Consider the following 27,832-nt stretch of genomic DNA (forward strand, 5'->3'; position numbering starts at 1 on the left):
ACTCCAAATGCGTCTTTAAAAAGAAAGGCCTTCAAGCTACTTTTAAATTTATCAAGTGATGAAATTTCTCTTATATAATTTGGTGCTGAGTTCCAGATGGTAGGGGCCGTAACAGAAAAGATATTAGTATGTATGGTGCCAATGTGTCTTAAAGAGGGAATGGATAACAGGTTTTGATAAGAAGAACGTAATGTGCAATGGGGTGTGTGGGGGATTAATAACCTGTTGATGAAATCAGGTAGACCGGAAGCTATAGTTTTATGTATCAGTAACATTATTTTATAAGTAATTCGATGATCTATGGGAAGCCAATGGGCGTTAATCAAAAGCGGTGTGACATGATCAAATTTTTGAGCTTTTGAAATGATTTTAATGGTAGTATTTTGAATAATTTGGAGGCGTTTTATTTCTTTCTTAGTGATGCCTTTATATAATGCATTGCTATAGTTTAGACATGAAATGACTAGCGAATGAATAAGAGTATTTAAAGAAGTTTGGTATAATAAAGTAGAAAGATGTCTAATCATTCGGAGGCGGTAAAAACATTTCTTGACTACTGAACTTATATGATCATGGAACGAGAATTTTCCATCAAGAATAACTCCAAGAAGTTTAATAGAAGTAACTATTTGAACAGGAACAGAGTTTATTGTAATAGGGACGGAAGAGGAGAAACCATCCTTAACTGGGAAAATCATTATTATTCCCCATTGCCCTGTCAGCCTTCTTGGTCGTGATCTTTTCTTCCCTCTTCTCATCCAGCTCACTACAGCAGTCCTTTGTTACCACCTCTGAACTTGATGCCTGGCATCTGGCAGGTGCCCAAAGCCGCCCTTCGGAATGACTTTGGTGCAAAGAGGGGAAACCTTGTATACCAGCTGCTAGCTCTCCCTTATTCATTGTCCAATATCATGGCATTTGTCACCGCAGTGCTCGCTCGACATTTCAACTTCTTGCCAGTGATTTTTTCATTCTTGACCTTTGCTCCCTGCTACAGAAATATATAGCTCGACACCTTACTTACCCCACTTCTCCTTTTACACACTTACAGATTTACTTTAAAGCACAGCTGGCAAGTTTCTGAATTGAAAAAAAAAAATTCCTTCCTATTGTTTTAGCTGAAATTAGGATGTTGCCAATTTAAAATGTTTTTTTTTTTCTTTTTCTTAGCAGCAGTTCGGATATATACATAGCCATCCCAGACCAGTTTTGGCACAAAGATATTTCCAGTGTTTTCCAAGGATCCTCTTTATCACTGCAGAGATAAAGACGTTCCAAAGAAGATATTAGCCTTATGCCTTTTCCGATTATGAGATGGTTATGATATGCATTATTTGTATTACTCATGTGTTCATCTTTATTTTGGTTTTCTATAACAATGTGTTTATTTGCAGAGTTAAATTCAGCCCTGCACACTTGACAGATGGAAAAATAGCTTCACGCCTAAAAAAACTTTGTATTTTATGTTTTGTCTGTGCCATGTGGTCTGTGTTTTGTCTACTATTTTAGTTTAGTAGGTACCCCAGGATACATAACATTGGCCATTTCTAGAGCTCTTTTTCCACTTTTTACTAGCCTAATTGCGCAATGATCTTTTTACTTATAGCTTTCATATTCTAAATGTAGCTTAGTTAGGGGTTCTATGTTTAAGAAAAGGTTATACAGTGTTTATTCTATGGTGCTCACTAGATATGAACCATTCAGTATACATTTCCGAATACATTCAGTACAGAATTATGGTCTCTCTGAAATGTCATAATAGTTATATGCAGCACACAAAAACATATCTTTTGGAATGTCCGATTAAGAACCTTAAGTAACTGAATATTGTCTCTCTTTTGCCATAACTATACCAAGTAATATTGTCACATGTTGCCACATTCAGTACAGGCAACCTGATCTCTCTCTCTCTCTACATTCAGTACAGGCAACATGGTTTATCTCTCGTTTTCTATCTCTTATTTGAATCACACTGGAGTACAGCTGCTGAATGATATCTGGACTCTTTTCAAGCCGGTGTATCCCTCCCTGTAGACACAGACATCATTTAATCCCAAGGGTGAATATCACCAGTTTCCAGTGATTCACAGATCCTGTGCAGACATCATTTCATCCCAAGTATGCATCTCTCCAGTTTAAAGAGACTGTCGGTTCCTGCTGGACTAATTCATCTTCCTGCACCCTGAATGCAAAGACTTCTCTACCTTCTCACACATGCTGTATGCAATGTTTCCTGTTCATTGTTTCCTGTTCGTTGGATCTACGGATTCATGATATCCACATTCCTAAGAACGCTCTGCTGTACATTTAAACCTATTTACTGAACAATAGAAACTACTGCACACCTCTGGTAAATAATGATTCTATGGATATTCCAAACTTTATTTCATATGCTGTACATCCACTACCTCTTGGTATGGGGAACGAGACATTTCACAAGCTGCTGAATTTTACTGAACTCCATACTTACATTGAACAACTTAAGAAAACCTGCAAAGAAGTGAATCATACTATCACTTTTAAAAATGGACAGATTGCACAAACTGTAGAAAATTTGCTCCGAGATGCTCATGCCTCTAGTTTGGGAACTTTTCTTTGAGTATTTGCCCACTGCAAACCACGTATTTAATGTTTTAATTCACCCTATCATTACCTTAATTATTCTACAAATTTTGCTATGTATTGTTATGATTCTCCTTTGCTGTGAAGTGAAACACATGTACATTTCTTTATCCCACAACGTTCCTTCTAGCTTTTAAGACAGTTATACATATATTTCCAGTATCTTCTCTGGCACTTGCCAATTTGGCTAATTTGGTTTTAATTTGGCATATTGCATTGCATACCAGGATCAGACATAATTATCTCATATCCCATACTTGCATACCCTCTCATGACATCTTGGTACCTTTATGCCTGAATCTCCTGAGAAAGTTTCCTGCATCCCTTATGCACCGTTCATTCACTCAATGACGGGTAAGATATAGCATACTGTACAACCTAAGACAGAGGTTTGAACTCATAATGGGAACTGTTTATCTTCATAGCTTGGAGATTCTGCAGGACAGGGGACGTGCTGCTATAATGTTGGAGGTAAGCGAGGCATCTGCAAAATGCAGACTGGCTGTTTATAGAAGGGTACCACAAGCTTGCCTTCATTTCAAAGAATAAAAATAAAATTAAACAAAGTATGGGAGATGTCAGCATAGCTATTGCTAGCAATTAGCATTTTTGGTTGGCATAGCTAATGTCGGCAAGGGCCTATGGAAAATTATATCAATCTGACTCTGGAATGTAGATGCAGATAGACCCTGAGTGCTTAGCTAAAAGGTGTTAATATGTTGATGTCTTCTGCTCCGTGTTAAACTACCCAGCCAGTGGATAGGCCAGTGCGCTTTAGCTAAGGTTATCATGCCCCTGCATATCCTTTCTGAAGGACACCCTTCCTATTCGCATGGTTCCTCCTCCACTTTGCCTCGACATAAACGTGATCTCCTTGGTAGTTTTGATCCGTATGTATACATAGATGCTCTATGGGTCCCAAGAGGGGTCCCAAATGAATTCAAGGCCCGAGATCAGGTTAAGACTGGGTTTGAGTCCCTTATTCCCCTTATTACTATCAATAAGAATGTTGATTAGATTAATTACATTTATCAGCAATACCTTGTGAATTACTCTAGGGACGCCTTACAAAGTATTGCTGATCAGTTAGGCCCCACTTCTCAAATGGCTTTCCAAAATCACATGGCCCTGGATATGATCCTTGCAGAGAAGGGGGGTGTCTGTAAAATTATCCCCAGTACTTTATCCTGTTGCACCTTTATTCCTGACAAGTACAGGTCCCACTGGGTAAGGTTACTATTCCTGACAATACAGGTCCCACGGGTAAGGTTACTATGGCCATTAAAAAATTAGAAGACCTCTCTGCTGAACTTAAACGTAATTCTGGTTTATCTAATCCTTGGGATCTGTATTTTAGTTGGATGCAGGGGTGGGTGAAAGACCTTCTTATTGTTATAATCTTTATTATTATCTGCACTCTTGTTACTTATGTAATGTTTAGACTGTTCCTGTGCTGTTTGACTCATATTACAGCTCCTAAATCCCCTCCTCAAGAGACATATCTAGAATATCTCTCCCTCCACGTTCATGCTGAGAAAACATTTCTTCATTGAATGTGTTATTACATTCTGGAGTGTGTTGCCAGAGAATGTTGTAAGAGTATTAGCATAGTAGGGTTTAAGAAAGGTTTGTACAAGTTCCTAAAAGTAAAGTCCATAAGTCGTTATTAAGATGGAATTAGGAAAATCTGCTGCTTATACCTGTGAATCTCTTGTTTACACCTTCCAAAAACACTAGGACTAGGGGACATACTATGAAGGAAATGAGTAGATTTAAAACAGAGATGAAAACTTTTCATCACTAAAGGTGTGATTAAACTCCTGAGTTTGTTTCCAGAGAATGGGGGTGATTGCAGTTAGCTTAGCAGTATTTCAAAAAAAGGTTTGGTTAACTTTATAAAAGGAAATTCCTAAGCCATTATTAAGATGGTCTTGGGAAAATCTACTGCTTATTTCTAGGATACACAGCATAAAATCTGTTTTAGGCATTAAGATCTTGACAGGAACTTGTGATCTAGGTTGGCCACTGTTAGAAACAGAATACTAGTTTTGATGGAACTTCGGTCTGTCCCAGTATAGTAATGCTTCAGTTCTTATGTTTCTATTGCCCCCAACCCCACTCCCAGTCAGCTAGTTTCTATCCTCATCCTTCCTCCACCCTGGAATCCGTTCAGTCTCTCTCCACTCCTCTGGCTTGCCCTCTGATCCTCCCACTCATTTCCCCCTTACAATTCCCACCGTGGATTAAGCCCCGATCACTTTCCATTTTTCTTCATCCTTGATTTAGCGACCTTCATTCGGTCCTGGACATCATCATTCACCCTCCACGACTGTTAGTAGGATAGGAGCGGTACAAGGCCTTTGCTGCATATTTCTTCTCCTTCTCCCCTGCTACTCGGGCCCAAATATCCTGCCTCTGAGCCCCATAGGTGATAGAAGGCGAAAAGGATTGCGGAGAAGGCAGTGCTTGGCGATAAGACTGTTCCCTTTGTCGTACAAAGTTCAAATTTTGTGGCATTTAAGATGGCTGCAGAATAAGGATGAAGCAGGGTCACTGGACATGGTTATCCTGTCTGCTCTGAAGTGCAACATTTCTGCTTCACTCCCATGTCATGTACTGCACCTCAATATACAAAGTCCTACCCCTTTTTGACACAAAATCTTATATTTTGCTCTCTCTTCAAGTTTCCTTAGATCACTACTCATTTTTCCCCTGCCCTATGGACTGCTCATTTGATTTAGAATGGTATTATTCATTTCTGTTCCACATTTATCCTTAATACAGAACATGGTGTAATGACAATGCACTGAAAATACTGAGACAATAACTCAGTTTAAAGCAGCTATGATAGAACCAACCAACCAACCAACCAAGGGAACTCAAGAAAAAGGAAAGTAGCTTTAAGATGGGAGTGAGTGGAGGTTTGAGCTGGGCAGGGTAGATGATACTTTATATCCCCATTGGTGCTTATATTCCATATTTATATATCATTCACAGCACTTTAACAACGCCAACATGTGTGTGGAGCAAGGCAAAGGATCAGTTCAGTTCTCTGTCTTTTGAATACGATCTTGGAGAATTTGCAGAATGGACACAGATTTGGAATCATGCATTGTAGCTTGATATTCCCGCGTTTGCAGAAAACTCAGTTCTCCTTCAGGTCGGTCTCTCTTGTATATTAAGAGCACTTCGTCTTCGGATTTATCACTTTAGTGTTTTCAGCTTTGCTAGCACGAGATGTCTGGACGTGGCAAAGGCGGAAAAGGTCTGGGTAAAGGGGGCGCCAAGCGGCACAGGAAGGTTCTGCGCGATAACATCCAGGGCATCACGAAGCCTGCAATCCGACGCCTGGCGCGCAGAGGTGGCGTAAAACGTATTTCTGGTCTCATCTATGAAGAGACTCGTGGGGTGCTGAAGGTTTTCCTAGAGAATGTCATCCGAGATGCCGTCACCTACACCGAGCACGCCAAGCGAAAGACCGTAACCGCTATGGATGTGGTATATGCCTTGAAACGCCAGGGCCGCACGCTGTACGGCTTTGGAGGTTAAAGAGTGTCATCGACTTTTCAGTTCACAAAACCCAAAGGCTCTTTTAAGAGCCACCTACGCTTTCAAGAACAGAGCTGTAATCTCAGTGTCTTTTTTTTTTTTTTTTGCTATCTCTTGCAACAAATGTCTTAGCCACGGAGATCTCAACCGTACCTCCTTAAATATGTTAATTCACAGCTCAGATTTCATGCTTTCAGGACCGCATTTTAGACCCTCTTCCCATTTCTGTAAATGGTATCGTTTTCTAACCCACCGCTCTGCACTCACAGTCTTATTAATAAATTTGAGGAAACACTTCAGCAGGGCCCAAGACAGCTGCCCTAACCTCTAGGCTACTTTCTTAGCTTGTAAAATAATCAAGTTTTATCACTCTTTAGTCTCGATACTTTTAGGCTCTGATGGACACTAGTGCTTCTCATTTATGCTGAGACTAAAAGTGGCAGGGTAGCTGCCTTGGGCCCTGCTGATCTGGGTTCAAGACCAGGTTGAACCAGGCAAAAATACTTTTTTATGCCCAGACCTCCCTTAGCTGAAGCGTTTTCTAAAATTTATTATTCTTAAGACTGTCAGCACACACCCGTAGTGTTAGAAACTGCAACAGTTACAGCGCTGGAATGAGGGGCATGCAGACATGAAACCTGAAATAATTAATAAATGAACATTTTTAAGGATATGAGGCTGAGATCCGCGTTTTACCCCTTCCTGGGAAGACGCGCTCTTGGGTGTTTTATGCTATCTTATTTAGGGTATGCGGGACATGGGGGCTAGCAACAACGAGGTTTTAAAAACAGGTGAGGGGAAAAGGAAAACACCTCGCTCAGAACTTTGAAGAGAAGTGCTGTATAAACTAGAAATCCATCTCTTTATGTGTAGCACGTGGGTGGCTCTGAAAAGAGCCTTTGGGTTTGGTTTGTAGAGCTGTAGGCTAAGCCCGCAATTACTTGGAGCTGGTGTACTTGGTGACTGCCTTGGTGCCCTCGGACACGGCGTGTTTGGCCAGTTCACCGGGCAGCAGGAGGCGCACTGCGGTCTGGATCTCCCTGGAGGTGATGGTGGAGCGCTTGTTGTAATGAGCGAGGCGGGAGGCTTCTCCGGCGATGCGCTCAAAGATGTCACTCACGAAGGAGTTCATGATGCCCATAGCCTTGGAGGAAATGCCGGTGTCGGGATGAACCTGCTTCAGCACTTTATAGATATAAATAGCGTAGCTTTCCTTCCTTCGTCGCTTGTATTTTCTACCATCTTTTTTCGGAGTCTTGCTCACCGCTTTCTTGGAGCCTTTCTTGGCTGCAGGAGCTGATTTGGCCGGCTCGGGCATCTCGGTATATTTCCTAAGCGCTTTGAAAAATAAGCAAACAGAGTATGCTGAAGAAAGGCCGATGGCTTTATTTATAGTATGTTTATGCAAATTCGTTTTTCTGCGCGCCTTTCCTTACTATTGGACTTAGCTAAGTGTTGGGATAGCCTCGGTTTAAATTCTAGAGTGGGATTGGTCCGCGAGCCTCATAGGCGGGGCTAAACTGGTTTATCCAATCAAAAACGAGGTAGTGAAGCTTTAGGAACGTATAAAATTTCAGAGCCTGAAGCGATTGAGATTCTTTTATTCTCAGAAAGCCGATTTGAAAATAAAATGTCTGGGCGCGGCAAACAAGGAGGGAAGGCTCGAGCTAAAGCCAAGACTCGCTCGTCCCGAGCAGGGCTGCAGTTTCCCGTAGGGCGCGTGCACAGGCTGCTGAGGAAGGGCAACTATGCTGAGCGGGTGGGTGCCGGCGCCCCGGTCTATCTGGCAGCGGTGCTGGAGTATCTGACCGCTGAGATCTTAGAGCTGGCCGGCAATGCCGCGCGCGATAACAAGAAGACTCGGATCATCCCTAGGCACTTGCAGCTGGCCATCCGCAACGATGAAGAACTGAATAAGCTGCTGGGGAAAGTCACCATCGCGCAGGGCGGCGTCCTGCCTAACATCCAGGCTGTGCTACTGCCCAAGAAAACCGAGAGCCACAAAGGGGCCAAAGGCAAATAAAGCTGTCCCGTTGAGAGGACGTCAACCAGAAACCCAAAGGCTCTTTTCAGAGCCACCCACTCTTATCATGTAAAGAGCCAGTTTGCTGAATGAACCCGGTTTTGTTTTGTAAATACTAGTTGTAAACTTGGCAAGACTTAAATGTACTATATGGGAGTGGGTGTGTTAACTGAGCTAGCCTTGCTTCTGGGATCGGAGATGGCATTGATCACCGCTGCAGTGTTTTGGCACACCTGAAGGTTATACGTAAATGAGGCAAAGTGTGCAGTATCTTACCTGTTAGCAGTAGAAAGATGTCAAAGAAAAGCGAGAAAAAAACATGACACAGCCAAAAGGATAGCTATATCAATGGGGTTTTAGAAAAGAAAGTAACAATGGGTAGGTGACAGCTTTGAGCCGTCCAGGGAAAACAGGGTTAGGAATAAAATAATTCCCTCCCACGAACACCACCATAGCAAGAGCGATTTGTTAAGGCTTCTCTTCCGGTCTAGGCAGGGAAGGAATTCTTGGCCCGACCAATCACTTCACAGGGCGGGCTTTTCAAACCTTGCCAACGAGAGCTGTGTCCTGAACACTCTTTTAAAGACTTCTGTTAGCTTTTTTTTTTAAAGCACTTATTGATGGTTTATCGTTTTCTAGAGCGCACATGAATCGGAGTGTGTATATATATATATATATATATATATATATATATATATATATATATATATATATATATATACACACGTCTTATAGCCCGTTACATTAACGGGCTAGAATATGTGTGTGTGGTTTTATTTCTTTTTCTCTCTCCTTAGCCGCTTTCTGTATTTCTGTCTTTCTTTTTTTTTCCTTGGCTGTCCACCACCACCCTTTCTCCCTTCCTTTTACCTCCCCTGTGTCCTCCACCACCCCATCACTGCTCACCTTATCCAGCAGCACCCCTTTAATTGATCTTTTTATGTTTTTATTTCATTCTTGTTTCTGTTTCTGGGTTCAACTCTTAGTTTCCATTCTTTCTTCTCCTCCCATGCTTTCTGCGATTACATTCTTTTCTCCTTCTAAAAATGCATTTCCTGTTGCCTCTCTCTATTCTTTTAATATTCTTACCAGACCGTTTTCTTCCACTATCCTATTCAATTTTTCCCCCTCCTAGGTTTTCCATTGTTGTCTCCTAGTTCCGTTTCTGCCTTTTCCTTCAGCCTCACCATCTAATTTCTCATCCCTTCTTCTTACCAGGCTTCTTCATTTCTCCTTATCTGATCCTTTATCTTGATCTTTCCTTTCCCCTACTTCATTTATTTTTCCTTTTTCCCCATCTTATTCCTCTCCCCCTTTCCTTACCTCATCATCATTATTACCCCCAAGCCAATTCTCTTCTTCCCTTCCCAGATCGGATCCCCCATGAAGCATAAGAGTGCTTCGTTACATGTCTGCCCAGGCCAGAATTTCACTTTAACAGCGTGTGACACTCTAGTGCTGCGTGACTCAATGTGCTAGTCGAGCCCAGGCAATACATACACATCATGGAATGCTGGGGGTGAAGCGGGTGGTCTCTCTGTCTCTCTAACCGGCGGTGCCATGTCCTGCCTCGTCGGAGCGAGGCCGGGCCGTTCTTTGCTCATGCTTCACGGGTGGCCGAGGAGGGCCGAGCGGCTCCAGGCCCGCAGCTCTGTCCCGGCGGCCTCCGAGCAGCAGCGCTGATGGCAGCTGCTCGGCCTAGACCTGGGGTTGGTCGTTAGCATGAGCGGACACTGCGGGAGCCCTTCTCGAGGGGGCGGGACAGGCTGGTGAGGAACTTCGGGGGCTGCTGCTGTTAGCCCCGGAAGAGACGGAGCGGCCGAGCTGAGCTGGCGGCAGAGCTCTCGTGTGTATCCCCCCCTCCATCCCCGGTGCCAGCGCCGCTCTCCCTCTCAGCGGGCCATGCCGGACCGTGGCTTCTTCGCTCCAGAGCTCGTCAGTGGGGCGGAGAGCGGGCGCAAGGGGATCGGGGCCATGCTGCCAGCGGGACAGCCCCAGCCCTCTCCCTCCTCCCCTCGCAGGCTTGTGGAGGCAATTGGCAGCTGTGTAGCTGCTGCAGGCCGGAGGTTTGTGTTTGTCTCGCAGTGGGAGGGTTGGATGGTAGGCTCAACCCGCCGGCCCCAGGGGGTCCGCCCGCAGGCACGACTGGTGGCCGTGCAGTACCTCCTTGGGCAGCAAGGGTCGGACGCGCACATGCACGGGGCTATCCTCGACCCAGGGCTTCGGCGCCATTGATGGAAGGATAGAGCCGCGAGCCGCGTAGTCAAGGAAAGCGCGCCCGCTTCATCTCGTTTCTTCGACGGCCGCCCCCCCCCGGCCCCGACGAAAGAAAGGGCACTAAAACTACCGGAGAAACGTTCTGCGAGCATCTTCCTCCCGGTCACACTCGCTCCGTTTCTCTTTTTTACGATTCGGGTCTCTCTTTTAGGACCGGCGATGAAGACCATAGAAGTAATTCCGCGCTGTGGAGGCGATCAGCGGCTGGCTGCGGTCCCGGCTTGTGGAGTCGATCCTGGTGACGTAGTATGCGCGTATGCGCACTCTCGCTGGCACAGTGCGACAGATCAGATATCAGGGAACACGCGGTGAGAGTGCGCATGCGTGGCTAGCATTTTATTATTATAGATGTATAAAAAGAGAGTGTGTGCAAGCAAAAGTTAGGTCATTTGATCCCAGATTGACATTTAGAATAGAAAGCAAACTGACCTTCATTAAATATTTTCAAGGAAATAACAGAGTATGAAAAATACAGACAAGAAGTAAACAATTAGCACCACGATATTCCTAAAGGCTGCAGTGGTTAATCATATTTGTGCCTTCCTCCTTCTCCATGTTGTTCTCTTTCAGGTCAACCCTTCTACTCTGATTGCTGGCCCTCTATTATTGCCTTTGCCGCTCACTCAGGATGGCAGGATAAAAGGCCTACTTTTCAAAGTTTGTAAAATATGTTTATTTATTCATTCATCTGCTGCTGGAGTGGGGGGGAGAAGAGAGCAGTTTGGCAGAAGGATTTAATGATGTCAACGTATGGGTGAGGTAACGGCAAGGAATATGGGGCAAATGTGTGTGGAAGTGTATGAGGGAAGTCCAAGCTATGCAGATTTGTGCAATTATAGTATCTAAGTAACTCCTGGCGGAATTCTGCGTAAACATTTTGATAATTTTGTGCCTCTGTCAGCCGGGTCCCACCACTGCTGTTTCATGAAGGAGGGGGGAGGTCAAAAGGAGGGAATGAGGCCAGGCCTATGTAGGGAGAAGGAAGAGATGTGGCAGTTTGGAAGAATTGTGCAAAATTCTGCACAGTTTCGCAGAATTCCACCAGAACTTGTACATAAAACCACTTCAATAGTGGCGTATTTGGAATTTAGTAAAGCCTTTGACAGTGCTCCACACAGGCATTTAATAAACTGAGTACACTTGCTATGGCCCCAAAAACAATGGACTGGATCAGGAACTGGTTAATTGGAAGGCGACAGAGGGTAGTGGATGCTGCCGATGGACACACTGAATAGGCCATTTGGGCCTTTATCTGCCGTCATGTTTATATGACTGTGAACTGATTATTTGAAATATTGTTTTGTAAAGATGCTGGTATTTCAAAGAGGCACAACAAAGTCACCTTTAGGCACATTTTTGTTATTTTGAGAGATATTTTTTTTAGGATTAAGTATGGGATGCTAGGGTAGGGGTTACAGTTAGCGGCTGCTGCCGGGGTTATGAGAGGTGGGCTGTGGGGAATAGGGTTTTGAGTCGAAGGAAGAAATTCCTTGGTAATACAGTGGAACCTTGTTTTGAGAGCATAATTCGTTACAGAAGCATGCTCTCAATCCAAAGCGCTCTTATATCAAAGCGAGCTTCCCCATAGGAAATAATGTAGACTCGAATGATTTGTTCCACATCCCAAAAACTTTGTACTAAACTGTACTGTTTAAAGTAAAAATATTCATTTCCTTCTTACCGCCACCTTTTTCATGCTGCTTCTGCTTCTAAGATGGACACACAGGAGGCACTGATGAGATGGGCACACAAAATGCACTGATAGGCACAATGGAGGCCCTGATGAGATGGCACAAATCGTGGCTGGTGTGAGGCAGGAGAGGAGAGGATGAGGGTTATTGTGTAGGACAACTTAATCATTGCTATCTGTTGGCTCAGTGGAATCTGTTTCTTTCTGTGAGACTTTAACAAGGAACCTATCCAGTGATAGTTGCTTCTGCCTCCTTTTGAGGATTTCTCAGAAATGTGACAATGCATTGTCGTTAAACAGATTCATCGCTCGCACTGCTACAGCCTTATTTGGGTGGTACTTTTCTACAAAATTTTGCACTTTTTCTCACATTTTAAATATCTCCCTAATCTCATTTGAAGTGAGAGATTCCTCCGTTTTGTTATCCTCCTCCTCAGATGAGATCTCCTCCTTCACCTCTTGTTGTTGCGCACAATGCAGATCCATCAGTTCATTGGTGGTTAGCTCCTGGCCATGTTCTTCCACCAGCTCCTGGATGTCATCCTCATTCATCTCCAGTCTCATGGTCGTCCCAAAGGACACAATCTCATTGACAAGCGGAGTCTCATGTTCTTGAACAAACCTCTCCAAGCCATAGTCAAGAACGCAATCAGACCAGAGTTTTCTCCAAGCAGAATTGAGGGTTCTCTTGGTGACCCCATCCCAAGCTTTATCGATGATCTTGAGGCAGTTAACAATGTGAAAATGATTTTTCCAAAACTCTTGGAGGGTAAGATTTGTTCCATCAGTTACCTCAAAGCATCGCTGAAAGAATGCTTTGGTGTAAAGTTTTTAGAAGTTTGAAATGACCTGCTGGTTCATGGGCTGGATTAGTGGAATTGTATTTGGAAGAAGGAACTTGACCATAATGAACTGGAATATCTCCAGTAAGTCATCCTCTAGGCCTGGAGGATGAGCAGGAGCATTATCCATAATTAGCAAGACTTTGAGTGGCAGATTCTTTTCTAAAAGGCATTTCTTCACTGCAGAACCAAAGATTTCATTGACCCACTCAATGAACATGATCCGAGTGACCCAAGCCCTGCCGTTGGACCTTCACACAACGTTTAACTGGCTTTTCCGCATCTTGCATTTCTTGAAGGCTCATGGATTCTTAGAATGATACATAAGCAAGGGCTTGACTTTGAGATCCCCACTTACATAAGCACAGAACAAGAGGGTGAGACGGTCTTTCATGGGCTTGTGACTGGGCATTGCATTCTCTTCTGCTGTAATGTAGGTCCTCCTAAGCATCTTTTTCCAAAAAAGCCCGTTTCATCGCAGTTAAAAACTTGCTGCGGCAACTTGCCCGAGCATCCAAACTTGCAGCCTCTCCTTACCTCACGGATGCCATTTCTCCTCTTAAAGTTATCAAACCATCCCCTGCTCGCCTTGAAGCCTTCTTCATTGTCTGTTGACGTACCTGGCAGTTTCCTTACAAGGTCGGTGTGCAATGCCTTTGCCTTCTCACAGATAATGCTCTCGCTCACAGTATCACCTGCGAGTTGCTTCTCATTAATCCATAGGAGAAGTATCTTTTCTACATCTTCCAGAACTCGTGGCTTTTGCTTTGATACTCTCGTGACTCCTTTTGCTGCATCTAGCCTTCTTAATGTTTCTTTATTTTTTAATATTGTGCAAATGGTTGATGTAGGTTTATTATAACAACTTGCAACGTCGGCAACTCGCATACCTTGTTCATGTTTCTGGAAGATTTCCTTCTTAACTGCCACTGTAATCATCTCCTTCTTATTGCCTTCCTTTTCATGCTGCTTCTTCTTAGGGGCCATTCTTGCAACTTGCACTTCTACGATGGGCACACAGTTTATGAGATGTGCACTCAGGAAGCAATAGTGAGGAGGAGAAAAAGACGACGGAATCGCTCACTCAGGATGCACTGATTAGATGAGCACAGGCTAGCAACACAAGCTGCTTGTTTTGTTTTTATTTAATCTGTTGGCTAACAGCACTCGCTTATGGTTTCTTGCTTCTAGTGCCCAATCTTTTGGCTAACAGAACTCGGTTATGGTTTCAGGCTTCTGGTGCTCTCAGAAAGAGAAAACTATGAAGAGTGCCCGCAAAGGTGAGAAGAACGTCTGGATATGGCTAGGTTAAGGGAAGTGATGCCCGGATGGGCTGCTTGTTTGATTTTTTTTGCCACTGGTGAAAAAGAGCGAGTGCAGCGATAGCGAGGATGTCTGGGAAGGGAAACAACATGGCAGATACTTTACTTTGTGGACAAGGCCATTCACCGCTCCACGATGCTGTGAATGGCCTTGTCCCTGTACCCACGGTGACCAGGTTTTTTCCTCCATATTTTGGCGGGTTACACGTGGGTAACACTCACCGGGTCTTTATAAATGATCTGGACATTGGTACAACGAATGAGGTAATTAAATTTGCGGACGATACAAAGTTATTCAGAGTAGTGAAGACAAAGGACGATTGTGAAGATCTGCAACGTGACATAATCAAGTTTGAGAAATGGGCATCGACATGGCAAATGAGGTTCATCGTAGATAAGTGTAAAGTGATGCATGTCGGTAACAAAAATCTCATGCATGAATACAGGATGTCCGGGGCAATACTTGGAGATACCTCCCAGGAAAGAGACTTGGGAGTTCTGATCGACAAGTCAATAAAGCCGTCTGCACAATGCGCAGCGGAGGTAAAAAGGGCGAACAGAATGCTAGGAATGATTAAGAAGGGGATAACGAACAGATCGGAGAGGGTTATCATGCCGCTGTGCTGGGCCATGGCGTGCCCTCATCTGGAGTACTGCGTCCAGCAGTGGTCGCCGTACACGAAAAAGGACATTGTACTACTCGAAATGGTCCAGAGAAGAGCGCTAAAATGATTAAGGGACTGGAGGAGTTTCCGTACAGTGAGAGACTGGAGAAACTGGGCCTCTTCTCCCTTGAAAAGAGGAGACTGAGAGAGGACTTGATCAAAACATTCAAAATACTGAAGAGAATAGATTTAGTAGATGAAGACAGACTATTCACCCTCTCTAAGGTAGGGAGAACGAGAGAGCACTCTCTAAAGTTAAAAGGGGATAGATTCCGTACAAACGTAAGGAAATTCTTCTTCACCCAGAGAGTGGTGGAAAACAGGAATGCTCTTCCGGAGTCTGTTATAGGGGAAAACACACTCCAGGGTTTCAAGACAAAGTTGGACAAGTTCGTGCTAAACTGGAACGTGCGCAGTTGAGGCTGGACTCATTTAGAGTACTGGTCTTTGACCTGAGGGCCACCGCATGAGCGGACTGCTGGGCATGATGGACCACTGGTCTGACCCAGCAGTGGCAATTCTTATGTTCTTAATGTGCGGGCTGAACTGTTTGAATTGGTCACTAAAATGGAGGATTTGGAAAACAGAGCTAGAAGGAATAACTTCCAGATGTGAGAGGTGCCTGATACTAGTGCTTTTGGAGATGCCAGAGAGGTGGTCACTGGCCTGTGTAGTTTCCTCTTGAATATGGAAGACCTCGAGCATGGCATTGAGCGGGCCCATCACTTGTTGGGTTCCCGCAACCCTCACCACTCTAGAGGCATAGTAGTGTGCCTCCAGAGTTTCACCTTAAAAGTGTGCATTTTGTGCTGTGCTAGAGAGCTGGAGACCATCACCTGACACGAGTGTCGAGTGAGCTTTACCAGGACTATGCGTTCAGCACTTTGCAGAAGTGTTGCTCTTTCAGAGCGGTTACCTGAGCTCTCTCTAAAACTAACATCCGCTATAGATGGACCTTTTCGCTCAGGATACTGATCACTATCAACAGAGTCCAAAAGGAGATTATCCTCTATCTGAGGCCAAGTTGTTGCTGCTGATGAAGGGTATCGAGATCGTGGATGAGCCAGGCATTTTGAAGGGTGCTCCTACAGGACAGCAACTATTGCCTGGATTCCATTTTCAGCAAGGTGGGAGATCATCCAGAGCTGGAGAAGGGAGTAGCCCCAGCAATGGTTGAGAAAGAGCTGACCTTTCCTGGGTGTGCTGTTACCCATGCATTGTGATTCCTGTTTCCGGACACAGAACATTGCATTGTTCCATTTTTGATAGCAATGAGGTAGAGCGGTAAGAGTTGGTTTCAAGTTTGTTTTTTTTCTTCTTGGTCTTGGGGTTTGTTTTGAAGGGAAAAATGGTGTGGATCATTTTGAGTGACTATGGAAATTGGATGGATTTGCTTGATTGTTTTAGCCGTAAGAGTATTTCATTGTTGAGCTTAAGGAATACCTACCTGTGTGTGTGTTATTTTGATGTGTGAATGGCTATTGGGAGCGTATTTTGGATACATATTTTAGACCTTCTCTCGTCCATATTGAACAGATGGGTTGAATATTTGACCACTTTGGTGCTTGTACTCCTATTTCCTGCGGACTTTGAGGTGGAGGAAGAGACATTTAGTAAATTACTATTGACTGCTGCTGCGGTATGGAAGCAAACGCACTCCCCAGTCTGTTCTATTTTGCTTCAAAAACTGAATACTTGGTATGCACTGTAGTTTCTCACTGCTCGAAAGAACCATAAAATGGAGGTATTTACTGGAATATGGGATAGATTTGACCACTGGAGGGAACTTCATGCAGTTTGAGGTTTGGGTGAGGGGAGGGGTTGGGACCACTCATTGTTTGATCTATGCAAGGGGTATTGAAGAACTACTGTACTCCTGTGTATCTTGTCATCACATTGACTTGCTGTGTTTTGTTGTATTTTGGTTTTAGTTTTTCAATAAACATTGCCAATTAAAAAACAAAACAAAACAAGATCTGCGTATACCTAATATCCTCCCCTAAAGCCAAAAGCAATTTTCTATTCTTTAGCATGTGGATAGGCCACAACAAATATAAAAAAACTACCGTATGTTTTTTGAGCTTGCCCTATTTTATTGGTTTTTATCCTTCTGTAAGCATGCTTTTTAGTGCTTAATACAGCTTAGTAAAAATATACCCCTAAGTTATTTGCCAAAAAATAAAAAAAGAACTTGAAATCAGGCATCATTACCCGTCAAGACCCAGCCTATTTTTTTCCCCTTTCTTGACCTTTGGTACTTTAAGGAAAAAGAAAAGAAGGAGTATAGTAGTAGGCACAACCAGCATTTAGAAGAATAAACTCAGGGACAATGACATAGTGGAGGCAGGACAGGATTAATACTTTGAGGGCCCCTAGGCACAAAAGTACACAGTGATGCGCCAGAGGGAATCACTGGCAGGACAAACCGCCAAGCAGCCTGCTTAGAGTACTGCGGTGCTGTTTAGAGTCTCGCAAATGGAGAGAGGAAGGGTCGGGTCATGTTGGGATGGGCTGAGACAATGACGACGCTACTGCTGCCTCCGGTGAATCCAGCAAGGGTGAGACCCTAAAGCATGGCACCAGCGGTCCCCATTGATCATTTCGGGCCCTAGGCCCGTGCCACTGGGCCTATCCTTTAATCCGGCCCTGAGCGAAGGTGAGGGACATCAGAGCAGCGGTGCCACTCCTTTGCCTACACATGCTCCTACCCCACTCCCTTCTGCCACTTTCCTTCCCCTATACCTCTGTAACATTCCTGGTATGAGCTGTAACCTCCAAGCTGCTGTTGCGCCAACATCAGCTCTTCCTCTGATGTCACTTCCTATGCGTGAGTCCAGGAGTGACGGGTATTTGCGTCCTCAACAAGACATCGCCCAGTACGAAACCTCCCCTTACCACACCACTTGTCAGGGACTCTCCAATACAAAATAGACAGGTATGCTAGTATCAAACTCTTAATTAACTGATTGCCAAACTGTTCTTTGTTAAACCTCTTTCATACCTCAGCTTTAATATATTGAGATTATCAATTATAATCCAAAGATTTTTTGTTTTTATTGCATAAGAGAATAGACTAACTGTGGTAGATACTTAGGACAGTGCTGAATGGTGTGTGTTATTTCTTTCCCATTAGATTTGGGTTCTCGGTCAGTATTTTCCAAGAGGAAAGGCTGATTTGTGAACAAAGCAGTATTACACCTCCTTAAAAACTGTTGCAGGGAATTTCTGCCCATGTAAATTCTGACAGCGATATTATTTTAACAAATAGAAAACAGTTGCACCTCTTTGGAAGGTGGGAAAGACCGAAAGAAGCAATGGAAGGGTTCTTTTAGACTTTATTAATATGCATGAGAAGCAAACACCGAGTTTAGGGCAAACTATGAACTCTTCTTTACTGATCCGAACGAGAATAATTGTGCAAACGAATGTTATTTGAGTATAAAAAGTTAATTGAGAGGGCTTCAGAAACACAAGGGGAGAGGAGCCTTGGTCTGAAGCAGGCAGGCGCTGAGCCCGCAGCCAATCAGTGGGCAGCATCTGCTATAAATAGTGGGAGCGGCTGGGGCCGAGAAGCAACTTCATCGGTTTAATTTTTGGCTTTGGTGCGAGTGCGACACAGCAGAGCATGGCCGAAACCGCTCCAGCAGCAGCAGCTGCGCCGCCTCCTGCTCCAGGCGCGGCCAAGAAGAAGGCGAAGAAGCCGGCGGGAGCGGCGAAAGCGCGCAAGGCATCGGGCCCCAGCGTCTCCGAGCTGATCGTGCAGGCGGTCTCGGCTTCAAAGGAGCGCAACGGCGTGTCCTTGGCTGGCCTGAAGAAGGCTCTGGCGGCAGCCGGCTACGATGTAGAGAGGAACAACAGTCGCGTGAAGCTAGCCGTCAAGAGTCTGGTGAGTAAAGGCAGCCTGCTGCAGACTAAGGGCAGCGGAGCTTCGGGCTCTTTCAAGCTGAACAAGAAGCAGCCGGAGGCGAAGAAGAAGAGCCCTCCGAAAAGCAAGAAAGCGGCAGTGAAGAAAGCGAAAAAGGCGGCAGGGGCCGGAGTGAAAAAGAGTCCGAAGAGGGCCAAGAAGCCGTCGGCAACCGCCACCAAGAAAGCAGCCAAGAGCCCCAAAAAGGCCAAAGCGGTTAAAGCCAAGAAAGCGGCGAAGAGCCCGGCTAAAGCCAAAGCGGTGAAAGCGAAGGTGAAGAAAAGCCCGGCCAAGGCTGCCAAGCCCAAGGCAGCAAAAGCCGCAAAGAAAAAGTGAAGCTCTGCTCGACAACCGGCGACGCTTATTAAACCCAAAGGCTCTTTTCAGAGCCACCTCACACATCAATGAAAGAGCAAATGGTTTCAAAGAAAATATTCTCTGGTACAGTACATAGAAAAGATGGGTCAGTAATTCAGCCTATTTGTTCTGCAATAATTTACATAGAAAAGATGGGTCAGTAATTCAGCCTATTTGTTCTGCAATAATTTCCAAGAAAGTGTTTTATCCTCTACTTCATAGAAAAACTACCCCCGCACACATTAATTCAGCCCGTTTGATATATGATTAACCCAGTGGACACTAGACGTTGGGGCAAGGCATCCCTTTGCTCCAGGCCAGTAGCCATGCGTGAGAACAGCTGAAGTCATGAGAGCAGTATTTTATTGTGTTTTATTAGAAGCCGTTTAGAGTAAACCTTTTGCAGTAGGTGTCAAGCACTAACTGCTGTCTTCACTACACCACAAACAGACTCATTTAAGCCCTTTCACGTGGGAATTTGGTGGCTCTTAAAAGAGCCTTTGGGTTAAATGCCTGTTGACCAAGGGCGCTTTCTAAGCCCTCTCCCCACGAATGCGGCGGGCCAGTTGGATATCTTTGGGCATGATGGTGACTCTCTTGGCGTGGATAGCGCAGAGATTGGTGTCCTCGAAGAGCCCCACCAGATAAGCCTCGCTAGCCTCCTGCAGGGCCATGACAGCCGAGCTCTGGAAGCGCAAGTCGGTCTTGAAATCTTGCGCGATCTCTCGCACCAGGCGTTGGAAGGGCAGCTTGCGAATAAGCAGCTCGGTGGACTTCTGATAGCGGCGGATTTCTCTAAGCGCTACAGTGCCCGGTCGGTAGCGATGAGGTTTCTTCACACCCCCTGTGGCTGGGGCGCTTTTGCGGGCAGCCTTGGTCGCTAGCTGCTTGCGAGGAGCTTTTCCTCCGGTGGACTTACGGGCGGTCTGCTTCGTACGTGCCATATCGAACACACAACTCCTTTCTTCTTATACCATAGAAAAAAAAATAACGATAGAAATCAACTCTCTTGCTCGCCTCCTTTTATAGGCTGTGCCTTGTCCTCCGCTAAATGAAAAGCCCGCCCTTTGCCGGGATTGGTCCTTTTCTCTCTGCGAGAACAATGGTCGTTGGTGATTGATGGAGGCATTTATTGTACCTTGATTTTCCCGCGTTTGGAGAAAACTCAGTTCTCCTTCAGGTCGGTTCCTCTTGTATATTAAAGGATGTTTATAAACGGATTTGTCACTGGAGTGTTTTCAGTTTTATTAGATCGAGATGTCAGGACGTGGCAAAGGCGGAAAGGGTCTGGGTAAAGGGGGCGCTAAGCGGCACAGGAAGGTTCTGCGCGATAACATCCAGGGCATCACGAAGCCTGCAATCCGACGCCTGGCGCGCAGAGGTGGCGTAAAGCGTATTTCTGGCCTCATCTATGAAGAGACTCGTGGGGTGCTGAAGGTTTTCCTAGAGAATGTCATCCGAGATGCCGTCACCTACACCGAGCACGCCAAGCGAAAGACCGTAACCGCTATGGATGTGGTATATGCCTTGAAACGCCAGGGCCGCACTCTGTACGGCTTTGGAGGTTAAAGAGTGTCATTGACTTTTCAGTTCACAAAACCAAAAGGCTCTTTTAAGAGCCACCCACGCTTTCAAGAACAGAGCTGTAATCTGTGTCCTTTTAGCTATCTGTTGTAACTAATTGTCTTAGACACGGGGATCTCAACCGCACCTTCTTAAATATGTTAATTCACAACTTAGATTTCATGCTTTCAGGACTGCATTTTAGCCCCTCATTCCACTCATGAACACAGGACCGGCCAGAGAGGAAGACCTGAAGCCAGCAACAGCAATGAATTGTGAATGCTGCTGTTGCCCGGTGAAGTAGTTGAAAGAGGAAAGTGAGCAGAGGGGGAGAGAATGGCTTGGAGGGAAGAACAGATGGCAGGGCATGGAGGGAAGGAGGAAGGTATGCCAGACCAAGGGAAAAGGAAAGAGGAGATGGAGAGAGGCCATATGGGACAGAGAGAGAGGGGGCGGACACTGGATGGAAAGAGAAGAGAGGGCAGTGAATGGAAGGGGCAACATAGAGGGTGAACAGTATTCTAGCACCCGTTAATGTAATGGGCTTAATGACTAGTAGGTCATGATTCAGATGGACCCTAGTGCTTCACCCTCCCTATGCTGAGACTAAAAGTGGCAGAGTAGTTGTCTTGGGCACTGCTGATTTGGGTTCAAGACCAGGTTGAACCATGCAAAAATACTTTTTCATGCCCGGACCTCCCTTGGCTGAAGTGTTTCCTTATTGTTAGAAACGGCAACAGTTACAGCGCTGGAATAAGGGGCATGCAGACATGAAACCTGAAACAATTTTTAATAACGGAACATTTTTAAGGACATGCGGCTGAAATCCGCGTTTTACCTCTTCCTGGGGAGGCGCGCTCCTGGATGTTTTATGCTATCTTATTTAGGGTATGCGGGACATTGGGGCTAGCAGCAACGAGGTTTTAAAAACAGGGGAGGGAAAAAGAAACATGGCATCTAGGAGAAAAGGAAAACACCGCTCAGAACTTTGAAGAGAAGCTCTATAAGCTAGAAATCCATCTCTTTATGTGTAGCACATGGGTGGCTCTGAAAAGATCCCCAAAAGGTTAATCTACCGAAAACTATAGACCATTAAATATAATGGTAGTTTTACAAATGAAGGAAAGATCTCAGAGTTGCCACTCTCAGGATAATATTGTTATTGTCCAGAAGGGAATTGTGGCTTGTATCTTTCATTGATCAACCTTCATTGTTAATATGTAATAATATAATTATTCTTTAAATCTACTTTAAAAATTATTAAATGCTACCACTCTAAACTATTTTCTCATTTTCTTTAGGGAGTATTTATCCTATATATTTTTTCTTAATTTTTTCTTATTTTTTGTGCAAAAATGCAAATATTTCCTGAAGTGACTAGTGCAAATCTAGCTTATTTATCTAAATATGCTGTGCAAAATAGCAAAGATAAAGCATCATGAGAGAGGCCTAAAACTGGCACTTATCTGTTAAACATGATGTATCAGAAAAACGGCACATTCATCTAGCCGTAAGAAACCCGTGTATCCCAACCAACGGGAACCCGTTTCGCCGCACTCGAGCGGCTTCCTCAGGGTAATATAAGGCAAACGGGTTATATCACATAGCAATCCGGGCTGTTGTTGTGATATAACCCGTTTGCCTTATATTAAGCTAGATTTGCACTAGTCACTTCAGGAAATATTTGCATTTTTGCACAAAAAAATAAGAAAAAATTAAGAAAAAATATATAGGATAAATACTCCATAAAGAAAATGAGAAAATAGTTTAGAGTGGTAGCATTTAATAATTTTTAAAGTAGATTTAAAGAATAATTATATTATTACATATTAACAATGAAGGTTGATCAATGAAAGATACCACAAGCCACAATTCCCTTCTGGACAATAACAATATTATCCTGGGAGTGGCAACTCTGAGATCTTTCCTTCATTTGTAAAACTACCATTATATTTAATGGTCTATAGTTTTCGGTAGATTAACCTTTTGGGGATCTTGTTAATAGTGGTTAATCTGTTCTCTTGCCTTATACTACTTTGATGGCTCTGAAAAGAGCCTTTGGGTTCGGTTTGTAGAGCTGTAGGCTAAGCTCGCAATTACTTGGAGCTAGTGTACTTGGTGACTGCCTTGGTGCCCTCGGACACGGCGTGCTTGGCCAGTTCACCGGGCAGCAGGAGGCGCACTGCGGTCTGGATCTCCCTGGAGGTGATGGTGGAGCGCTTGTTGTAATGAGCGAGGCGGGAGGCTTCTCAGGCGATGCGCTCAAAGATGTCACTCACGAAGGAGTTCATGATGCCCATAGCCTTGGAGGAAATGCCGGTGTTGGGATGAGCTTGCTTCAATACCTTGTACACATAGATAGCGTAGCTCTCCTTCCTTTGTCGCTTGCGTTTTTTCCCATCTTTTTTCTGAGTCTTGCTCACCGCTTTCTTGGAGCCTTTCTTGGCTGCGGGAGCTGATTTGGCTGGCTCGGGCATCTCAGTATAGTTCCTAAGTGCTTTCCAAAAGTAAGCAAACAGAGTATGCTGAAGAATGGCGGAAGACTTTATTTATAGTATACTTATGCAAATTTGTGTTGCTGCGCGCCTTTCCTTGCTTTTAGATCTAGCTAACTGTTGGCGATATACTCGGGTTACTTTCTAGAGTGGGATTGGACCGCGAGCAAACCTTGGATGATAATTAGCCTCATAGGCGGGGCTGAACTCGTTTATCCAATCAAAAACGAGGTAGTGAAGCTTTAGGAACGTATAAAAGTTCCGGGACTGAAGAGATTGAAATTCTTTTGTTCTCACAAAACCATTTTGAAAGGAAAATGTGTGGCCGCTGCAAACAAGGAGGGAAGGCTCGAGCTAAAGCCAAGACTCGCTCGTCCTGAGCAGGGCTGCAGTTTCCCGTAGGGCGCGTGCACAGGCTGCTGAGGAAGGGCAACTATGCTGAGCGGGTGGGTGCCGGCGACCCGGTCTATCTGGCAGCGGTGCTGGAGTATCTGACCGCTGAGATCTTAGAGCTGGCCGGCAATGCCGTGTGCGATAACAAGAAGACTCGGATCATCCCCAGGCACTTGCAGCTGGCCATCCGCAACGATGAAGAACTGAATAAGCTGCTGGGGAAAGTCACCATCGCGCAGGGCGGCGTCCTGCCTAACATCCAGGCTGTGCTACTGCCCAAGATTACCGAGAGCCACAAAGCGGCCAAAGGCAAATAAAGCTGTCCCATTGAGAGGACGTCAACCAGAAACCCAAAGGCTCTTTTCAGAGCCACCCACTCTTATCGTGTAAAGAGCCAGTTTGCTGAATGAACCCGTTTTTGTTTTGTAAATACTAGTTGTAAACTTGGCAAGACTTAAATGTACAATATGGAAGTGGGTGTGTTAACTGTGAGCTAGCCTTGCTTTTGGGATCGGGGATGGCATTGATCACCGCTGCACACCTCAAGCTTGTAAGGAGACGAGGCAAAGTGTTCAGTGGCTTACCTGTTAGGAATAGAAAGATGTCAAAGAAAAGCGAGAAAAAGACATGACAGAGCCAAAAGTATAGGAGGTGACTAGCGGAGTGCCCCAGGGCTCAGTCCTGGACCCGTTCCTTTTTAACATATTCATAAGGGACTTGACCCGAGGGCTTCAGGGTAAAGTAACACTATTTGCCGATGACGCCAAACTATGTAATATAGTGAGTGAAAGCAATCTGCAGGATAGTATGACGCAGGATCTGCTTACATTGGAAAACTGGTCCTCGACATGGCAGATGGGCTTCAACGCTAAGAAATGTAAGGTCATGCATCTCGGCAGTGATAATCCATGCAGAACTTACACCTTAAATGGAGAAACACTAGCTATGACTTCAGAAGAACGAGACTTGGGAGTAATCATCAGTGCAGACATGAAGGCTGCCAAACAAGTAGAGAAGGCCTCATCCAAGGCAAGGCAAATGATGGGATGTATCAATAGAAGCTTCGTCAGCCGCAAACCTGAAGTCATAATGCCACTGTACAGAACCATGGTGAGACCTCATCTGGAATACTGTGTGCAATTCTGGAGGCCACATTACCATAAAGACGTGCTTAGAGTTGATTCAGTTCAGCGGATGGCCACTAGGATGATCTCTGGGCTCAAGGGTCTCTCGTATGAAGAAAGCCTAAACAAATTGCAGCTCTACACTCTAGAGCAGTGATGGCTAACCTTTTTGAGCCCGAGTGCCCAAACTGCCGCACAAAACCAAAGAATTTCCTCAAAGTGCCAGCACGTCAATTAAACATTAATAACAAGATTTTAGTATCTAAAAACTCTTTATAAAGTGGCCTGAACTATGTAACATCATTTTTAAAGGTTGGAATCTTTGTATTGTCAGAGAATCAATTTGATTCACAATCCTTTGGTTTTCATTTCAATTTATTGGCAATTTATAATGTTTTAATGATTTCATTCAATTTAATGAATTTAGGAAGAATTTGATTCAGTTACACAATATATTTTAAATGTATTATTCACATGTATCCTGAGTAAAAAAAAAGATAAACTTCTTAAAACTGTTAACTGTGTCAAGACTCGGTGTGCATTCCCAAAGAGTCTATACATGTTTTTTTGTAAAATTTACAATCAAATTAGAAAATAGTTAAATCATTACATTTCTAATAATATGATGTAAGAAAACAAAAGAGCTTTCAAGTAAACCAACCGTTTTTATTGGAAATTCCAGATTGGAATACAACAAGGCCATGTAAAGTCCCTTTTTTAAATAACATCTTTAAATAATATTTAAATAACTTAGAAAGTGTCTTAACTGCAAACTGAAAACACTGCTTCATGTAAACATATGCATTGGGCATGCTCTGAAAAAAATTAATGTGATTTTTGTTGTTGCATGCATGCTGATAACTTGTCAATCCTTGGCTCATAGTGCGTTAATTTCAGAGCAACACATGCAGCACTCATGTCATCCATTAATCTGTTTCTAGCATCAGATTTTATATGATTCAAAGCCGAAAACAGCTGCTCACAAGCATAGGATGACCCAAACAAAGTAAGAAGAGCAATCCCAAGTGCTTTCATGGACTTAAAATTGTCTGGCAGAGAATTCCACGCTTTTAGGATTTCATTTTCAGAACTGCTAGCAGTGATTTCATTTGTCACCCTTTCACACTCAATATGTTCAAGAGCCGCACGCAGGTCATTGAATTTACTTTTCCAGATAGAACTGTAATCTTGTCCCTCCTTCCTCCGCCCGACGCCGTGCAAGCAGGAGGACTCTGCTCTCTATTAGAGCCCCTGCCGCTCCAGCAACCGCGGATCGCCGAACGCAGACCGACTTTTGAGTCTGACTTTTTCTTCAGCCCTTGAGGGCCACCGAAAGCCTCCCCCACCCAGCGACTTCCTAGGCAGAGGAAGGAGGAAGTTTCTGCCATCTTGTCCCTCCTTCCTCCGCCCGACGCCGTGCAAGCAGGAGGACTCTGCTCTCTATTAGAGCCCCTGCCGCTCCAGCAACCGCGGATCGCCGAACGCAGACCGACTTTTGAGTCGGACTTTTTCTTCAGCCCTTGAGGGCCACCGAAAGCCTCCCCCACCCAGCGACTTCCTAGGCAGAGGAAGGAGGAAGTCTCTGCCATCTTGTCCCTCCTTCCTCCGCCCGACGCCGTGCAAGCAGGAGGACTCTGCTCTCTATTAGAGCCCCTGCCGCTCCAGCAACCGCGGATCGCCGAACGCAGACCGACTTTTGAGTCTGACTTTTTCTTCAGCCCTTGAGGGCCACCGAAAGCCTCCCCCACCCAGCGACTTCCTAGGCAGAGGAAGGAGGAAGTTTCTGCCATCTTGTCCCTCCTTCCTCCGCCCGACGCCGTGCAAGCAGGAGGACTCTGCTCTCTATTAGAGCCCCTGCCGCTCCAGCAACCGCGGATCGCCGAACGCAGACCGACTTTTGAGTCGGACTTTTTCTTCAGCCCTTGAGGGCCACCGAAAGCCTCCCCCACCCAGCGACTTCCTAGGCAGAGGAAGGAGGAAGTCTCTGCCATCTTGTCCCTCCTTCCTCCGCCCGACGCCGTGCAAGCAGGAGGACTCTGCTCTCTATTAGAGCCCCTGCCGCTCCAGCAACCGCGGATCGCCGAACGCAGACCGACTTTTGAGTCGGACTTTTTCTTCAGCCCTCGAGGGCCACCGAAAGCCTCCCCCACCCAGCGACTTCCTAGGCAGAGGAAGGAGGAAGTTTCTGCCATCTTCTCCCTCCTCCCTCCGCCCGACACCGTGCAAGCAGGAGGACTCTGCTCTCTATTAGAGCCCTTGCCTCTCCAGCCACCTCTCCAGCGAACTCTGAACACAACCCATACATCCACTCTCACAACCAACTCAAATAACTACTAAACCGCAGTCTTCACAAATATAAAAAAAAAAAAAAAAAAAATGGCACTGCGTACACACAACCTCATTCTTGCCCTCATACTAATTGCCACATTCATAGCAAAATGGAAAACCACAGGCTACCAAATACAAACCATCCCTATCCTAACAACAACACACAGACCTGTTCAACATACCAGAAAACTGCATACCACTAGAACGCTAACTCCATGCCCACTATCCAGCCAAGCCAGCATCCCCACCATCTGGGGAAAAAGATCCCCACCAAAACCTAACTCAAACACACAAAAATACCAAACCTCACCAAGAACTATCATCAATACAACCACTACACCAACCACAAAATACACTACAATTGCTTGCGCTTATATGAACATCAGATCCGTCAGCCCAAAGGCAGAATTAATCAAAGATTGGCTGACCAAAGACAATCTAGGCTGTCTCTTCCTAACAGAAACATGGCTCACCTCTGAGTCAGATCCAAGCATCACAGAATTCTGCCCCAAAGGATATAAACTTGAAGTAGTATGTCGAGAAAACAGAAGAGGAGGAGGTCTAGCAATCATAACAAAAAACAATCTCAACATCGACGTACTAACCAAACACTCCACCCCTTATCTTGATCTGCTAGCCTGCCAAATATCTGACAAATCACTCAATGGAAACCTGAAC

General features: G+C 44.8%; 5 protein-coding genes and 1 pseudogene across 5 annotated transcripts; 4 read left to right on the top strand and 2 right to left on the bottom strand.

Annotated features, from left to right (window-relative positions):
- The first annotated feature begins 5,838 nt into the window (after window positions 1-5,838).
- On the top strand, window positions 5,839-6,225 carry LOC117364993 (histone H4). Its single transcript, XM_033954766.1, has one exon. The coding sequence runs from the start codon at window positions 5,860-5,862 to the stop codon at window positions 6,169-6,171; it is 312 nt and encodes a 103-aa protein (XP_033810657.1). The 5' UTR covers window positions 5,839-5,859; the 3' UTR covers window positions 6,172-6,225.
- An 825-nt stretch (window positions 6,226-7,050) lies between these two features.
- On the bottom strand, window positions 7,051-7,538 carry LOC117364986 (histone H2B 1.2-like). Its single transcript, XM_033954761.1, has one exon. It carries the CDS (start codon window positions 7,487-7,489, stop codon window positions 7,109-7,111), a length of 381 nt encoding a protein of 126 aa, XP_033810652.1. The 5' UTR covers window positions 7,490-7,538; the 3' UTR covers window positions 7,051-7,108.
- Window positions 7,539-7,762: 224 nt separating this feature from the next.
- LOC117364984 (histone H2A type 1-like) lies at window positions 7,763-8,237 on the top strand. The gene has a single exon (XM_033954759.1). The coding sequence runs from the start codon at window positions 7,802-7,804 to the stop codon at window positions 8,192-8,194; it is 393 nt and encodes a 130-aa protein (XP_033810650.1). The 5' UTR covers window positions 7,763-7,801; the 3' UTR covers window positions 8,195-8,237.
- A 10,322-nt stretch (window positions 8,238-18,559) lies between these two features.
- Window positions 18,560-19,327, top strand: LOC117364979 (histone H1.01-like). Its single transcript, XM_033954755.1, has one exon. It carries the CDS (start codon window positions 18,616-18,618, stop codon window positions 19,228-19,230), a length of 615 nt encoding a protein of 204 aa, XP_033810646.1. The 5' UTR covers window positions 18,560-18,615; the 3' UTR covers window positions 19,231-19,327.
- Window positions 19,328-20,483: 1,156 nt separating this feature from the next.
- On the top strand, window positions 20,484-20,875 carry LOC117364990 (histone H4). Its single transcript, XM_033954764.1, has one exon. The coding sequence runs from the start codon at window positions 20,509-20,511 to the stop codon at window positions 20,818-20,820; it is 312 nt and encodes a 103-aa protein (XP_033810655.1). The 5' UTR covers window positions 20,484-20,508; the 3' UTR covers window positions 20,821-20,875.
- A 2,035-nt stretch (window positions 20,876-22,910) lies between these two features.
- On the bottom strand, window positions 22,911-23,291 carry LOC117364988 (annotated as a pseudogene).
- Between the last annotated feature and the right edge of the window lie 4,541 nt (window positions 23,292-27,832).

Source organism: Geotrypetes seraphini, chromosome 8 (genome assembly GCF_902459505.1).
Source record: "Geotrypetes seraphini chromosome 8, aGeoSer1.1, whole genome shotgun sequence".
Classification (NCBI taxonomy): domain Eukaryota; kingdom Metazoa; phylum Chordata; class Amphibia; order Gymnophiona; family Dermophiidae; genus Geotrypetes; species Geotrypetes seraphini.